Below are 18,095 nucleotides of genomic sequence, written 5' to 3'. Positions count from 1 at the left end.
CTCTAGATAATTAAAAATGACACACACATTGCAAAATTAATTAACTGTGAACACACACTCATTTCTGCCATGTGTAATTCCTCTGTTTACCAGGTGATGGCGATAGCTACACTGTCAACGTGCTACAACAACCCCATGGTGTTCCAGGGAGTGGTCAAAATCCGAAAGGGCCAGGCTGTGACGCTCATGATGGAGGCGACCACCATGCAGGCGGTGCAGAACATCATCAGCCAGTACAGCCAAGAGGTGGCCGTATTTTTTTCTTGGTCGCATTTACTGGACTTAGAAACTAACTTGCTTGCTTTTCCTTCCAGATTCTGCACAAGGTCTCGCTTACCGACCCGTCACGGGACAAGACCCTGCGCATCCTGGCTCTCATCAGAGAGAAGTCGCAGTCCAGCCTTCCCATTAGGAGCCCCCACCTGTCGCCCATGTACTTGTCGGCCGCCATGCTGCTGGCCGCCGTCAGCTGGCAGTACCTCAGTGCCACGGTGTCACAGGCCGACATGCAAGGACAGTAAATGCCCCCCCACACTGACTTATGATGGCCCCTCCTTCACTGCAGTGGGGGCCCACGTCCCCTATGAACAGAGAAACCGCTATTCTTTGTGGACAACAGCAAGTAGTATCAGGGTAGCTGTGCAGGCCTGCATTTGAATGCATCGCCTACATAGTTCAAGTTAAAGTACCAGGGTTTTGTGTGCTTAAAATCACCAGCATAGAATGGACTCTTGATGTTTATGTGCCCCTTTCTCTTTGAATATTGATGTGATTTATGGGAAAATGTCTGTTCAAATTACGTCATAAGCTAAGAGGATATATCCCCTCTGTCTCTTTCAACTCCTTGTAGAACTGTAGAGCACTTCCCACTGGGCTTTATTTTGAAAGGGAGGAAAATCACTGCAAATGTATGTGTTCTGCATATTAATGCAAGCTGCTAGAGAAAGTGTCCTTAATGAGTAAATAGAGCTTTGGTGAGTTGAAGAAAATAACAGGCAAGCACAGAAACACAGAACCAAAGGTAAAGTTGTACAAACATTGCTATGTAATGTGAACATTAGATTTATATGTACATTTTGAGCAAATAAAACGGTGAGAGGATATAAACATGATGGTTTAAAGCATGGGTGGTAAAAACTTTTTCCACTGAGGGCCACAATCTGAAAAGTCAAATCTGTCCGGTTTCATTTTGATTCATTTGCAAAATCAATACAATATATAGATTTTTTTTCAACCTTTAGGGCTCCCCTCAAGTTTGGTGCTGGGACCCTTAAGGGTCTCAGTCATAAAAATTTTAAAAAATAAGTCATATATTGTAATTTTTTTATATAACTCTTAAATCTCTGGATCAACTTCAGGTCTATCTGTTGATATAAAGTTGTGTGTGTGTGTTTTCTTGTATTTCTACCCTTCTCGAGACATCAACAAGGAAAAGTACCTTCCATATGAGGACCGGTGAACAAGTTAGGACATAAATCATGGTCACAATACAGAAAACCATTGCATCTAATAGAGAATGTCTCATTTGCACCCCTGGTGGTGAAATCTATCAAAATTAGGGTTGTTCCAAAAAGGAGGGATTTTTCAAATTGACTGTGTCGGGTTTTAAAAGAGCCCCCCCTCTGGTTATATATGAAATAACAAGTGTGCGTTAAAAATTTTAAGTGCTCCCTCTCTGGCCAACATATGTAATAACAAGTGTGTGTAAGAAATTGAAATGTGCCCCCTTTGGCCAAAATTAATCAAATAAATATGTATATAGAGATATACTGTAATTACTTATTAACCAATTACAAATAAAAAAAATTAACTAAAAGCTTACCTTTTTTATATTAGCATATTATGTATATATTATTAATGTTGTAAATGCAAATCTGTATATATCTAGAAAGGGTGGTCCTAAAGAGGTAGGCATTTTTCAGAAGTCTCAAGAAGGTAACAAATACAATAGTGTGTATATGTGTGTGTGTGTGTGTGTGTGTGTGTGTGTGTGTGTGTGTGTGTGTGTGTGTGTGTGTGTGTGTGTGTGTGTTTTATGACCTTTTTGTCAAAACACTGTTTTTTATGACAAAAACAAAATATGCAACATTTTCCCCAAAAAGAGTTTCAAAGTAGAATATTTGATGTGAAGTCATTGGAGCCTTAAATAGATCACTAATTCAAATCAACATTGTTTTGTATTTATTATTTTTTAAGCAATAACTGTTTTTTGTTTTTTTAATCCCACTAAAATTCTGGGGGATCCCAAAGGACCTCACTCATAAAAGTGTTTCAAAATAATTCATATGTTGTTTTTAGTTGTTTTACTTACAACACTTAAGTCTCTAGATCAACTTCAGTTTTATCTGTCGATTGTAAGTGTTGTTTTCATGTTTTTGTTTTATGCCCCTTTCGTCAAAACAAAACTTTGTTTTGTATATGGCACACACAATATGCAAAATTTTCCCCAAAAAATATTTCAAAGTGGAATATTTGATGTGAAGTAATTCAGGCCTTGAATAGGTCAATAATTCATAACATTGATTTTGATTCATTATTATTTTTTGAGCGATGACAGCTTTGAGGAAAAATTAGCCTGCTTAACTGCTTTGTGTTAGTAGAGTCAACATTGCAACTTTTTCTCATTACATTTCAACTGTTAGCTCTTTTTTTTTAATATTATCATTTTGGACACCTAATGTGTCTTTTTGCAACTGGGAGCATCAGTGCAGCACTTTTCAAGGTGCAGTGTTTTTGTTTATTTCCTATTATATTTGGTGCAACACAAGCTTTAGTGCCGTGCCATGTGACAATCTATTCATTAAACCAGCATGTGACTCAGTGACACGCAACTTGTAAAAATGACGATTAAAAAGTTAGGATTTTTTTTTTTTTTCACTGTCTCATCTCGTATCAGCAAGAGCTTGACTGCCACTACACAGGTACAACTTTTTATCTCCTGTATCATTAGTTAGCTGAGTTACATTTCATTCCAACAGTTGAGTAAGATGGTCTTATGGAATCTTGGGCTTTTGTTATATTTTTAATGAGTTTATTGTAGAAATAAAATGTTGATTTTGTTACTCATAAGTTAATACTTTTAATAATTTGACATCAATTCATACCATTTAGGAAAGTAGTTGATAGTATACTATATAGTCTACAAAAAAATACATTCTTTTTTATTTTTAATGTATGTTGTGTGATTTATTGTTAATTTAAATGCACATGTTATGGCTATATGGATGTAACTAGTGCTGTCAAAATATTAATTTAAAAAAATCTGATTAATCACACACTTGAATTTGGATTAATCATGATTAATCACAGGTTTTAAATGTTTTACTTGAATGAATGTCATTTATTTATTACTTTTCAGGTATATCCACGGTTAAGGTGATTGAGAATGTACGGTTCAAATAAATTGTGAAGTGAATTACATTTATATAGCGCTTTTTCTCTAGAGTCTTAAAGCGCTTTACAGAGTGAAACCCACACATCTTTGAGCCACATTTAAACCAGTGGGTGGCATTGGGAGCAGGTGTGTAAAGTGTCTTGTCCAAGGACACAACAGCAGCGATTAAGGATGGCGGAAGCGGAAATCGAACCGGGGACCCTCAAGTTGCTGGCTCGGTCGCTCTACCCAAATTGTGTGATTAGTATGCTTGTATACAGGATTAATGTGATAGTTTCTGTGATTAATCGCATGTGTTATTTTTGACAGCCCTAGATATAACATGCTGTGAAAAGTAATGACTAATAATTAAAATATTATTGTCATGTAATATACAGTACAGACCAAAAGTTTGGACACACCTGCTCATTCAATGCATTTTCTTTGTTTTCATGACTATTTACATTGTAGGTTGTCACTGAAGGCATCAAAACTATGAATGAACACATGTGGAGTTATGTACTTAACAAAAAAAAAAGGTGAAATAACTGAAAAAATGTTTTATATTCTAGTTTCTTCAAAATAGCCACCCTTTGCTCTGATTACTGCTTTGCACACTCTTGGCATTCTCTCGATGAGCTTCAAGAGGTAGTCACCTGAAATGGTTTTCACTTTGCAGGTGTCATAGTTTTGATGCCTTCAGTGACAATCTACAATGTAAATAGTCATGAAAATAAAGAAAACACATTGAAATGAGACGGTGTCCAAAATTTTGGCCTGTACTGTATATATATTTACTCTATTATTTTTGGAGCTTATCGCAGAATGTTTTATATCTAAAAAATACCATTTTACGGTTTTAAAATTGTAATTGTCTAAAAATTCCAACTTTATTTTTGTAATTTGACTTCGATTAAGAATACGTCATTCTCGCAAAATTAGTACTCATTGTTGGTAAGGATTCTTTCTGGCGGTTACCTATTAAGTTTCATGCACGTTGCATGGGTAGTTTATTTTGTGAGAACTGTTTTTAACATGTCTTCATCCTGTTTAGTAGTCATGGAAATAAAGAAAACGCATTGAAATGAGACGGTGTCCGAACTTTGGGCCTGTACTGTATATTATTTGAAATATGTATAAATGATTTGTGGATCAAGTGATAAAAATCAATATTGACTGTACACAGTACACATTTATATTAACAATTACCAACACATGGAGTCAGGTGGAAAACTGCTGAGCTAAAATCCTTCTAATGGTGTACCTAATGTTGGGATTTGACTATAATCCATGAATGTTGATGATGCTCCCTGTACATGTCGATGTTATTGCAGGATGCGTTCACTTGCCCTCTTCTTTGTCGCCGTGTCCGTCACCTGGGCTGACCTATCACCTCTCTCCCAGGAGATGATAAACACTATCAACAAGGCCAACTCCACCTGGAAGGTGAGGACATTCGAGAGATTACTTCCGCTGTACGATACATCTAATCTTCTCTTTGTTTGCTGCAGGCAGGGCAGAACTTTCACAAGGTTGATATCAACTACGTGAAGGGGCTGTGTGGCACCATCCTGAATGCGGCCAAAGCCCCACAAGTGTATGTTGATTAAAAAAAGGAAACATTTATGACCGTGTGTGTGTGTGTGTGTATGTTGTGAATCATATGACCTGTTCAGCTGACTGTCAGCAGGTGCTTCTTATCTGCAAAGCTCCATGATTGTTCTCTCTCTCTCTCTCTCTCTCTCTGGCTCAGAGTTCACAATACTGAAGGCATAAAACTTCCAGACAGCTTTGATGCACGCCAGCAGTGGCCTAAGTGTGCTACTGTCAAGCAGATCCGGGACCAGGGCTCTTGCGGGTCCTGCTGGGTAAAAGAGAAACCCTACTAAAAACCCTACTTTTCTGAATAGATCAAATATTTGGAGCGTCCATGTTTTTGTGTGGAACAGGCCTTTGGGGCAGCTGAGGCGATATCTGACAGATTATGCATCCATAGTAGTGGGGAAATCTCCGTGGAGATCTCAGCGGAAGACCTTCTGTCCTGTTGTGATGAATGTGGGATGGGGTGAGTGTGATGGAGATCCTCAAAGTGGACTTAGGTATGGGGTCACCGACAAGAAGGACAAATGGAGCAACGGAAAGACGTTTTAAAGGCATGGAGTGTGTTAGAGGGCAGAGAGTTTGTTCTTGTTGGACCCGAGAGAGTGATATCTCTGCAGCAAAGAGTCCAAACACCTCTGTCCCAGACTACAGTTGAGCCAAATGTCTTCATAAGATCAAAAAGTAAGATTCAGGGGGCACTAAAGAGCCTCAGCTGTTTAATTTCTGCAACAGCAGCCGCTATTCTTCCTGGGGTTGCATTTTCACAATGTTTTGATGCTGTTAGGTTTTCTGGTCTGGACCAGAGTAAGAAAGGCAAGGTGCAGGTAAAATACTTTTTAGTAGGGAAAAAAAACAACGCAAGTCAAAATGATTGTAGTGCAGCATGAAAGTGCACAGAAAACTAACATAGAAAACAAGCCCGCTGTCAGGAAACCGAACATATTTTCTGGTCGGGACCAGAGTAAGAAAGGCAAAGTGAAGGTAAAAGACCTTTTTAGTAGGGAAAAAACAACACAAGTCAAAATGATTATGGTGCAGCATGGAAGTGCACAGAAAACTAACATTTTTGGCTAGATTAACGAATAGAAAACAAGCACGCTGGAAGGAAACAGAACAGGTTTTCTAGTCTGGACCAGAGTAAGAAAGGCAAAGTGAAGGTAAAAGACCTTTTTAGTAGGGGAAAAACACAACGCAAGTCAAAATGATTGTAGTGCAGCATGGAAGTGCACAGAAAACTAACATTTTAGGCTAGATTAACTAATAGAAAACAAGCCCGCTGGCAGGAAACAGAACAGGTTTTCTGGTCTGGACCAGAGTAAGAAAGGCAAAGTGAAGGTAAAATACTTTTTTAGAATGGGATAAAAATAACGCAAGTCAAAATGATTGTAGTGCATCATGGAAGTGCACAGAAAACTAACATTTTACATCATGGAAGTGCACAGAAAACTAACATTTTAAGATAGATTAACTAATAGAAAACAAGCCCGCTGGCAGGAAACAGAGCAGGTTTTCTGGTCTGGACCAGAGTAAGAAAGGCAAAGTGCAGGTAAAAGAGCTTTTTAGTAGGAAAAAAAACAACACAAGTCAAAAGGATTATGGTGCAGCATGGAAGTGCACAGAAAACTAACATTTTGGGCTAGATTAACGAATAGAAAACAAGCACGCTGGCAGGAAACAGAACAGGTTTCCTAGTCTGGACCAGAGTAAGAAAGGCAAAGTGCAGGTAAAAGAACTTTTTAGTATGAAAAAAACCCAACACAAGTCAAAAGGATTATGGTGCAGCATGGAAGTGCACAGAAAACTAACATTTTTGGCTAGATTAACTAATAGAAAACAAGTCCGCTGGCAGGAAACAGAACAGGTTTTCTGGTCTGGACCAGAGTAAGAAAGGCAAAGTGAAGGTAAAAGACCTTTTTAGTAGGGGAAAAACACAACGCAAGTCAAAATGATTGTAGTGCAGCATGGAAGTGCACAGAAAACTAACATTTTAGGCTAGATTAACTAATAGAAAACAAGCCCGCTGGCAGGAAACAGAACAGATTTTCTGGTCTGGACCAGAGTAAGAAAGGCAAAGTGAAGGTAAAATACTTTTTTAGAATGGGATAAAAATAATGCAAGTCAAAATGATTGTAGTGCATCATGGAAGTGCACAGAAAACTAACATTTTAAGATAGATTAACTAATAGAAAACAAGCCCGCTGGCAGGAAACAGAGCAGGTTTTCTGGTCTGGACCAGAGTAAGAAAGGCAAAGTGCAGGTAAAAGAACTTTTTAGTATGAAAAAAACCCAACACAAGTCAAAAGGATTATGGTGCAGCATGGAAGTGCACAGAAAACTAACATTTTTGACTAGATTAACTAATAGAAAACAAGTCCGCTGGCAGGAAACAGAACAGGTTTTCTGGTCTGGACCAGAGCAAGAAACGCAAAGTGCAGGTAAAAGAGCTTTTTAGTAGGGGAAAAAAACAACACAAGTCAAAATAATTATGGTGCAGCATGGAAGTGCACAGAAAACTAACATTTTTGGCAAGATTAACTAATAGAAAACAAGCCCGCTGGCAGGAAACAGAACAGAAAGTGAAGGTGCAGCAAAACAAGAAATCCAACAGGAAGTATAGAACTACAATAAGAGCATCAGGACAGCAGGTGACACAAAACAAAGGAACATAGCAAACAAAGTCAACATTAAGGCAAAAGTGAATACACACATTCATGCATGACAAATATCACTATTCAAAATAAAACAACAGCTTCAATTGTTATGCTAATTTAGGATCACGCAATAGCCATAAAAATACAATATTGTTTACAAAAAAAGGTACAAATCATTTAGTCCAGTTAGAAACCAAGAAATAGACCAAAAAGAAGAAATATACATTATTTTTGTGTAAAGGGATAAAGTCTTAAATATTTACAAAAAATTACTGAATTCATTACTTTGATCAAACATTAAGGACGTAAATTCCAAACCACCATTGCTCTACAGCAGGGATGTCAAACTTGGTTTCATTGAGGGCCACATGGCAGTTATGGCTGCCCTCAGGGGGCCGCTTGTAACAGTGAATAATGTATGAATTTGCCTCTGGATTTCATTATTAATTGTATAAATTGTTTTAAGTAGACTGTCAATTTTACAGTAAAAAAATTACATTTACAACATTTTACAAAAAAATTAAACGTTTATTAAATTTTTTACAACATTTTACGGTAAATGGAAAAACAGTAGCACTGTTTTTTGGGGGGAGGGGGGGTTTTACGGAAAAAGCTGGCAGCTTAGTTGCCAGAATGTTTGTGTTAAATTGACATTGGTTTTTACAACATTATGTTGTTAAAGGAAAAAACGGTACAAGTTATTTTTTTATCCTGGAAACTTAGCTGCCAGTTTTTCTACCGTAAAAACAAATGTATCATTTTTCCATTTACAGTAACACACCGTTAAAAACACGATTTTAAAGTAAAAATATGGCAGCTCAGTCAACAGAATTTTAATGCAAAAATGTTTTAGTTTTTTTCAATTTACAGTAATATGCTGTAAAGAACACCGTAAAATGTTATGTCATTTTTATTAATTTGATGGGTAATTTGCTGTAAAATCATACATCAAGCAGATATTTAAGTATTTATTTTTATTTGGACAAACATTTTTTGGAAAGCATGATAATATACTGTAATATTTGTTGCAATAATGGATACCCAATAAAGTTCAAAAGGTATGCAATTTCAAGCAGTATATATATTGTTCCTGTCAAAGTGAAAAAATTAATTAAGAAAATATTAAGTACTTTATTGACGCATATCATTGCCAGATAAAATGATGTCGCGGGCCAGATCTGGCCCCCAGGCCTTGAGTTTGACACCTGTGCTCTACAGTCATGTTTAATTATGTTATTGTTTTTGATAGGGTGAAAAAGGTGTTGAAGCAGCACCCGGTTATTAATTGAGGCACAGCATTTATTAGGTAGTGACTTGTTGGTGTGGTTGCAGGTGTTTTGGTGGCTTTCCCTCTGCTGCTTGGGACTTCTGGGTCCAGAAGGGCCTCGTGACCGGAGGCCTATATGACTCCAAAGCGGGTAAGTTCATCCCAAACGCGGGGAAGGTCCGGCTCAGTTTTCTCCTGACTTCATGGCAAACACATGCAGGTTGCCGCCCGTACTCCCTGGCCCCGTGTGAGCATCACGTCAACGGAACGCGTCCTCCATGTCAGGGCGAACAGGAGACTCCCAAATGTGTGGAGCAGTGCATTGACGGCTACTCGCTGTCTTACCCCAAGGACAAGCACTTTGGTACGGAGGTTAACTACAAAACAGAAAATAATATTCTCCGTCATAAATTATTGTGTTGTCCACATCTTCCACCACAGGAAGACGAGCGTATAGCATCTCTTCCGACCAGGAGCAGATCATGACGGAGATTTACAAGAATGGACCTGTGGAGGCGGCTTTCAGTGTTTATGCAGATTTTCTTCAGTACAAGACTGGTGAGTTTTGTACGGTTTAAATAATACAATACACTCATGTCTTCTAAATGCAGCCATAGGAAATTAACAATTTGACTTGAGTGGTGAATTAGTGTGGCGCAATTCCCTACAACATGCAGCAGATGGCACTGTGGTGAAAAAAACCTTGCTGTAGTTCAGACCTGGGCAAATTAAGACCCGTTAAGTTTTTTAATCTTGCCCGTCCGACATTCCCAAATCATTTTTTTATATCTTTAAGATGGAAACTATAGCTGCCATTATGATGTGCAGTCAAATGACCGTAAGTCTTGAACTATACAAAGTATTTCAATGGTTAGAATCTGCGCTTATGCATGATATACTAGGGACTATGGTAATGTAATTAGTTACTACGGTAATCTAAGTCTCAGCAGCTCAGACGAGGCACCAAGCAGTGTGGGTGGGGAGCGTTTCCACAGAGTGTTTCCAGAGCGGCCAGCCTGAAATGCGGGTGTCAGGGACAGACGCGGGAGGAGATTTTTACAACAAAGTTCTAAAGCTTAGTGATGTATCAGATACATCAAATTGTAGGCGGGTTTATTTTTTACCCTTCACATTCATATTTCGCTGTGTTTGTTGCATTTTTGTTGCGTTTCGCTCGATTGTAAAATATGTCGATAAGGAGGGGGTGTGAAGTTCATATGTTGTCAATATTCAGTGTTTTATCGTTCATAGTTAATATTGTAAACCCCACATTTTTTATTTTCATGTACATTCTGGGTGTCTCATTCAGTAAAGAAATTTTCAATTCCATTCCCTTTTTTTAAGGCGGTCTGTCATGACGTTTTTAGCATTCAATCAGACATTATTGTGAGGTTTTGTATTAGTGTTCCTAATAATCAGACATACCGGCGCCCAGAAAACATTTTTTTCTGTAAATTTGACCCCCCAAGTAAAAATAATTGCCCAGGCCTGCTGTAGTTCATATTCAATAAAGAGTGGCTGAGTTAGAAATTTAATTAGTGCGGAAAAAGAAATTGGGTTCATAATCTTGCATTTTTGAAGTCATTTATATTCTTTTTTGCAAGCTAAATTTGGAAAAAAATCACACTTTTTTTGGTTTATTGGAAAATATTTTCATACTTCTTTAATTAAACTTGAATATAATTTGATGCAAGCTTTGTACTAAAATGAATTAATGGAAAAACATTTTTTTAAATAAAACATTTTTGTGCGAAAATAAAATGTTTAACATAATTAAAAACATCATTCACATCATTTATTAACCTTACTAACTTCACACAGAATTGGAACTCAGTACTTTCTGCATTCCAAGACTGCTACTAGTGCTGCACCACAAGGGCCAACTGGGACTACAGGGGGACATCTGCCATTATATATTTATCAGTGACAGAGCAGGAAGGAATGAGGAATACATTTGCGGTACAAATTTCATAAGAAGCGCCATTTAATTCATCAATTGATATTCTCCACGCATAACAACACCCCGCGTGTTCTGTGTTTAGGGCCAGGCAGCCCTGCCTTTCTGTCAAATCGCCCTGTCCTTTCTCTGCAGTGAGAGGCAGTAGAGCCCCTCTGCCTCAACCTTTTCATTTCTGCCTAGCAACAAGTGGCAAAAAACCATGCCATGCATGCAGGGAAAACACTCACCGTTATGCACATTCAAGTTTGTCACTGTACTGTATGTTGTAGGTGTGTACCAGCATGTGACAGGGGAGATGCTGGGGGGTCATGCCATCAAGCTCCTCGGCTGGGGGCAGGAAAACGGGGCACCTTACTGGTTGGCAGCCAACTCCTGGAACGGTGACTGGGGAGACAAGGGTATGTAAGGATCATCAAATGAAAATAGGTGTTTGTGTAATGACATCGGAGTCTGAAATCGTGTTTGTTTTTCCTTTAAAAGGTTTTTTCAAGATCAAGCGTGGAAGTGATGAATGCGGTATTGAGTCGGAGGTGGTGGCAGGAATCCCACTCAATTAGATTTTTACATCTTGGAAATGACTATCAATACTATTAAAAGACAAGCATCACAAGTTTAAAGTTCATTAATTTAAGAATAAAGTGTTAGACATACAGTAAAGCAGTGACGTGCGGTGAAGCAGTGACGTGCGGTGAGGTTCATGGCTGGTGAGGCACTGACTTCATCACAGTCAGATTTACAAACATATAATAATGATAAATGATAAATGGGTTATACTTGTATAGCGCTTTTCTACCTTCAAGGTACTCAAAGCGCTTTGACAGTATTTCCAAATCCACCCATTCACACACACATTCACACACTGATGGCGGAGCTGCCATGCAAGGCGCTAACCAGCAGCCATCAGGAGCAAGGGTGAAGTGTCTTGCCCAAGGACACAACGGACGTGACTAGGATGGTAGAAGGTGGGGATGAACCCTAAAGAGTATCTTATTCACCATTTGATTGGCAGCAGTTAACGGGTTATGTTTAAAAGCTCATACCAGCATTCTTCCCTGCTTGGCACTCAGCATTAAGGGTTGGAAATGGGGGTTAAATCACCAAAAATTATTCCCGGGCGTGGCGATCAAGGGATGGGTCAAATGCAGAGGACAAATTTTATTACACCTAGTGTGTGTGTGACAATCATTGCTACTTTAACTTAACTTTAACTTTACTCATACAAACTGTAGCACACAAAAAAGCACATTTAATAAAAAAAAACGTTATTATGGTCTTACCTTTACTTATAAATGAAGTCCATGCGCCACTGTTGTGCGGGATTAATGCACCACCACCGTAGAATGCACCCCTTGACGGGAGTGTTATATCAACTAAAGCCCACACTTAAACTTTCCACGTGCAAGATTGAATCTATTTAAAAAAGTTATTTAATAAGAAGCCAAAAAGTGCAAAAACAATAATGTTCGTGTTGGATGAGGTGTTGTTGACTGAAATATGAAATCCGTGCTGCAGTCTGCAGGTGTACCTAATGTTGTGGCCCTGCAGTCATTCACAACTCCTCCAACACGAACATTATTGTTTTTGCACTTTTTGGCTTCTTATTAAATCATACTTGCCAAATCTTGAGACCTCCAATATCGGGAGGTGGGGGGGGGCTTGGTCGGGCTTGGGGGCGGGGGGCGTGGTTGGGGGCGTGGTTATTTACAGCTAGAATTCACCAACTCGAGTATTTCATATATATTTCATATATATATATATATATATATATATATATATATATATATATATATATATATATATATATATATATATATATATATATATATATATATATATATATATATATATGAAATACTTGACTTTCAGTCAATTCTAGCTATATATATATATATCTATATATATCTATATATATATATATCTATATATATCTATATATATATATATATATAGATATATATAGATATATATATATCAGTGGCGTGCAGTCACTAGAGGCAGGGGAGGCGGGGCCTCACCTGCCATCATGGAAAGAAAAAAAATGTAAAAAGAAAAAAAAAATTAATTAAATTGTTATATGTATCCAGTGATTATACTAAAGTTATTTTCCATTTAACTTCACCAGTTTTAGATTATTTTTATTTTTATTTTCACATTTGCCGTTCAAATACTGAGAAGAGACGGTGCGGTGATCAGCAGCCAGTTGAGGCACGTCACTGATTTGTGCCTCAACATGGATTGTGCACAATGACTCGGCTAACTGCTGAGCTGCTGTGCAGTGAGACTGTATTGCTATATGAATTATATCAGCTAACTAAACTATGGCATGGTTTAGTTAGCTGAGGTATATAATGTACAGTGTATTTTGTCAACAACTGCATGTGTGTAACGTATTTCTTGTGCTGAGCATTCATAAATCTGCTGCAAAAGACGTACTGGTTGAGGCTCGCAGTAATCCGGCCTCCTGGTGGTAGAGGGCGGTAGTGATCCCAGAGATCATTCCTCGCCGCAGAAGAAAAAAAAAAAAAAAAAAGTTTGCAGCGATTGTTTATTTCCTCTCGCCTGGACTTTTATTAAAAACTTGGAAGATTACATATGTAAAATAAAACAGTTTTCTAAACTGGACTTTCAATCGAAGCAGGAGGTAATAATTAAAGGTAGACCAACGCCGGAGCTAAAAGGTTTGCTTTTGACTTCGGGACAGAAGACCCGTTCTTTTCAAACGGCGTGGTACACACGCAAAGGCTGGCTGTGTGGATGTCCAGCAAGAAAGGTAAGACCATAATAATGTTTTTTTTTAATTAAATGTGCTTTTTTGTGTGCTACAGTTGTGTAAAAAATGCTGGTATGAGCTTTTAAACATAACCCGTTAACTGCTGCCAATCACATGGTGAATAAGATACTATTTAGGGTTTATATGTTTGTAAATCTGACTGTGATGATGCAGTGGGGATGAGAGTTATCACAAAATTGTAGTGTCGAGCCGGGCATGTTTAGACAGACGGATGTTCGTGACAGCGTCGGGCACCACAAAGATGGATCCAAGTTGGTTTTACAGACACATGATATGATGTTATGGGGGGAAGAAAAGTGTCATTGGGGTCGTCAGGCGGGTTCCCTCCTTCACCGGTGTTTCACTGACAAGGCCCACTACACCTCTAGCGTCCTACATATGCTCCCCTCTCCCTTTCCCCTTTAAAATCTCATGGTCTTGGTCACTTTGGAGCCCAGCTGTTTTCTCTCCTCCTGATCTAGAGCACTGGACAGGGCTTTGAAGGCTTGACGTTGGGTCTGGCCCCGGATTCCCATGTTCTTAAGGAGACTGGTAGTTGACCTGCCCACGAGGCCTCTGCAGCCCACCTCCACAGGGAGAACTGTGGCCTTCCAGCACCGTTGACATTAGTGATTTTTTTATGTTACATTTTGAAATGAAAGCCAAGTTGTCATACTGTTTGTTTACAATAGAAAGTGCAATAAAATATGTTTTAATTAACAGTAAATAATCATGATTTTAATATTAATGAAAACAATTGTGATGAATGCGCGGCCCGGTACCAATCGGTCCGGTGGTTGGGGACCACTAGTCTGGAGGACCCACGGGAGGGCAACCTCCACACCTGTGTTTGTAAAACTACAGCAAAATATGTTGTGGAGGTCCTGCACCTCCGGGTTCTTCGGACCACCCAGAAGAGACATGACAGGCTCGACGGTTTTGTGATTTGGTTTATTTTTCAATAAACTTATCATTCTGCTTTTCAGCAATCGCCTCTCGTGACGATCTCGTTCCTCAGGTTGCTTTTCAGCCATCCGCTCTCGTCTTCGTCTCCGTCTCGCTCGGGCTCGTGCTCGTGCTCGTGCTCGTGCTCGTGCTCGTGCTCGTGCTCGTGCTCGTGCTCGTGCTCGTGCTCGTGCTCGTGCTCGTGCTTGGGTTCTCTCTCGACCATCAACTCCAACTTCTCCAACCTCTTCCTTCCCGGCTGCTGCCCTTTTACAGAGTGACAGGTGATCAGATAAAGGCGCCCAGGTGGGCCATCTACGCACCTGTCGCCGATCTCGGAGCCGGCCCCGGCACACCCTGCCTCGCTGCAGGTCCGCAGGCCACGCCCCCTCACATATGTTATGGACCAAAAATCACTTCCTATTCTCTACTGCTCGCCTGAGTTATTGTGCAGAAATATGGGGAAGTAAGCACAAAAGTACACTTATTCACTTAGCATGTCACAAAAAAGAAAGATCAGTTAGAATAATACATAATGAGAGATACATACAGTGATTACAAACACATAATACACATAATAATAATGAAATAAATAAATACTGACATATTTCATTATTATTATGTGTATGGTATGTGGGCTTGTATTAAGCCTCAGGGAGTTGAACGCCCCTGCCTTACATAGTTCCGGGTCACCCTTGGGCAAGGTGTAGTACCCGAATGCCCCCCCCCATCAGGGTTACGATACCCCCCATGAACTACACTAAAAGAGGATGCGTTACCCGGCCCGGAGGAAGCCCGGGGCCCTCCTCCGGAGCTAGGCCCGGAGGTAGGGCTCGTCAGCCAGAAGAAGCTACGTTGCCACACCATCTTCTCTGCCACGTGGGCCCACCACCCGCGGTCGGAACCAGTGGGGTCGGGTGCGCTGCCAAGTGGATGGCAGTGAAAGTGGAGGCTCCAGACGGACCAATTCGGGGCAGCAGAGGCTGACTTTCGGGACGTGGAACGTCTCTACGCTGGTGGAGAAGGAGCCTGAGCTGGTGCGAGAGGTGGAGCGCTACCGGTTGGATCTGGTGGGGCTTACCTCTACGCATAGCAAGGGCTCTGAAACCACACTCCTGGAAAAGGGATGGACCTTGTTCACTTCTGGAGTTGCTCAGGGCGTGAGGGCACAGGCGGGTGTGGGGATACTCACGAGTCCCCGGCTGAGTGCCTGTACGTTGGAGTTCACCCCAGTGGACAAGAGGGTCGCCTCCCTTCGCCTTAGGGTTGGAGGGGGGAAAACTCTGACTGTTGTTTGTGCATACGCACCAAACAGGAGTTCAGAGTATTCAGCCTTCTTGGATACCTTGCATGGGGTCCTATATGGGGCGCCGGCAGGGGATTCCATAGTCTTGCTGGGGGACTTCAACGCGCATGTGGGCAATGACAGTGATACTTGGACTGGCGTGATTGGGAGGAATGGTCTCCCTGATCTGAACCTGAGTGGTGGATTGTTATTGGACTTCTGTGCTAGTCACGGACTTGCGATAACAAACACCATGTTCAAGCATAAGGATGCAGTGGTACCAGAGCACCCTAGGCCAAAGATCAATGATCGATTTTGTAATCGTATCAGCTGATCTGAGGCCGTATGTTTTGGACACTCGGGTGAAGAGAGGGGCTGAACTGTCAACTGATCACCATCTGGTGGTGAGTTGGGTTAGATGGCGGGGGAAACCTCTGGACAGACCTGGCAAACCCAAGCGTGTAGTGCGGGTGAACTGGGAACGTTTGGAGGAGTCCTCTGTCCGGAAGGACTTCAACTCCCACCTCCGGCGGGACTTCTCTGCCATCCCTGTGGAGGTTGGGGACATTGAACAGGAATGGGCAATGTTCAAAGCCTCTATTGCTAAAGCTGCAGCTGCGAGCTGTGGCCAGAAGGTCTTAGGTGCCTCAAGGGGCGGTAACCCTCGAACACCCTGGTGGACAGTGGTGGTCAGGGAAGCCGTCCGACTGAAGAAGGAGTCCTACCGGGGTATGTTATCCCAGGGGACTCCGGAGGCAGTTGCAAGGTACCGACGGGCCCGAAGGGCAGCGGCCGTGGCTGTGGACGAGGCTAAGCAGAGGGTGTGGGAGCAGTTCGGGGAATCCATGGAGAAGGACTATCGGGCGGCACCAAAGCTGTTCTGGAAGACCATACGGCACCTCAGGAGGGGGAAGCAGGGAACCATCCAAGCTGTGTATGGCAAGGATGGGACTTTGCTGACTTCAAGTGAGGAAGTCGTAGGGCGTTGGAAAGAGCACTTTGAGGAACTCCTGAACCCGAATACATCAGACACACCCTCCCTGATAGGAGCAGGGCCTGAGGATGATGGGGGATCGACGTCGATCTCTCGGGGTGAAGTCACTGAGGTAGTTAGACAACTCCACAGTGGCAAAGCTCCGGGGGTTGACGAGATCCGTCCAGAAATGCTGAAGGCTCTGGGTGTTGATGGGCTGTCTTGGTTGATACGCCTTTTCAACATTGCGTGGAAGTCTGGGACAGTGCCGAGGGAGTGGCAGACTGGGGTGGTGGTTCCCCTTTTCAAAAAGGGGGACCAGAGGGTGTGTGCTAATTACAGGGGTATCACACTACTCAGCCTCCCTGGGAAAGTTTACGCCAAGGTACTGGAAAGGAGGGTCCGGCCGATAGTCGAACCTCAGATTCAAGAGGAGCAATGTGGATTCCGTCCTGGTCGTGGAACAACTGACCAACTCTTTACGCTTGCGGGAATCCTGGAGAGGGCCTGGGAGTATGCCTATCCAGTCTACATGTGTTTTGTGGATTTGGAGAAGGCGTATGACCGCGTCCCTCGGGAGATCTTGTGGGAGGTGCTGAGGGAGTACGGAGTGAGGGGAACCCTGCTGAGGGCCATCCAATCTCTGTACAACCAAAGCGAGAGTTGTGTCCGGGTGCTTGGATGTAAGTCGGATCCGTTTCCAGTGGGGGTTGGTCTCCGCCAGGGCTGCGCTCTGTCACCTATCCTGTTTGTGATTTTCATGGACAGGATTTCTAGGCGGAGTCGTGGCCATGGCGGAGAGGGTATACGTCTCGGGGGGCTAAAGGTTGCGTCACTGCTGTTTGCAGATGATGTGGTCCTGATGGCACCTTCGGTTCGTGACCTTCAGCTCTCACTGGATCGGTTCGCAGCCGAGTGTTCAGCGGCTGGAATGAGGATCAGCATCTCCAAATCTGAGGCCATGGTTCTCAGCAGGAAACCGATGGTTTGTACAGTCCGGGTAGGGGACAGGACTCTGTCCCAGGTGGAGGAGTTTAAGTATCTCGGGGTCTTGTTCACGAGTGAGGGAAAGATGGAGAAGGAAATCAGCCGGAGAATCGGAGCAGCTGGGGCAGTATTGCAGTCTCTCTGCCGCACTGTTGTGACGAAACGGGAGCTGAGCCAGAAGGCAAAGCTCTCGGTCTACCGAGCTATCTACATTCTCACCTATGGTCATGAAGTGTGGGTAATGACCGAAAGAATAAGATCGCGGATACAAGCGGCCGAAAT

The 18,095-nt window shown here is 41.7% G+C and overlaps 2 protein-coding genes across 4 annotated transcripts in view; both read left to right on the top strand.

Annotated features, from left to right (window-relative positions):
* Positions 1-1,844, top strand: part of fdft1 (farnesyl-diphosphate farnesyltransferase 1) — a 50,167-nt gene extending 48,323 nt beyond the window's left edge. The window contains exons 6-7 of one of the 3 annotated variants that reach the window (XM_062044502.1): positions 94-246; positions 315-1,844. In XM_062044502.1, coding sequence (XP_061900486.1) covers positions 94-246; positions 315-521 — 360 coding nt within the window. In that variant the 3' untranslated portion in view covers positions 522-1,844. Of the gene's footprint in view, positions 1-93; positions 247-314 lie in introns of those variants that run through there. The other 2 variants (XM_062044503.1, XM_062044504.1) reach the window with 2 other exon arrangements.
* Positions 1,845-4,708: 2,864 nt separating this feature from the next.
* Positions 4,709-18,095, top strand: part of LOC133649176 (phospholipase ABHD3-like) — a 57,915-nt gene continuing 44,528 nt past the window's right edge. The window contains exons 1-9 of the mRNA XM_062046011.1: positions 4,709-4,819; positions 4,885-4,970; positions 5,127-5,241; positions 5,323-5,438; positions 8,959-9,044; positions 9,114-9,257; positions 9,335-9,451; positions 11,123-11,251; positions 11,334-11,401. Of these exons, the coding sequence (XP_061901995.1) occupies positions 4,709-4,819; positions 4,885-4,970; positions 5,127-5,241; positions 5,323-5,438; positions 8,959-9,044; positions 9,114-9,257; positions 9,335-9,451; positions 11,123-11,251; positions 11,334-11,401 (972 nt within the window). The remainder of the gene's footprint in view (positions 4,820-4,884; positions 4,971-5,126; positions 5,242-5,322; positions 5,439-8,958; positions 9,045-9,113; positions 9,258-9,334; positions 9,452-11,122; positions 11,252-11,333; positions 11,402-18,095) is intronic.

This window comes from Entelurus aequoreus, linkage group LG04 (assembly GCF_033978785.1).
Source record: "Entelurus aequoreus isolate RoL-2023_Sb linkage group LG04, RoL_Eaeq_v1.1, whole genome shotgun sequence".
Lineage (NCBI taxonomy): Eukaryota > Metazoa > Chordata > Actinopteri > Syngnathiformes > Syngnathidae > Entelurus > Entelurus aequoreus.
Note: the sequence above shows the minus strand (reverse complement) of the source record. Positions and strands in the feature narration are given on the sequence as shown.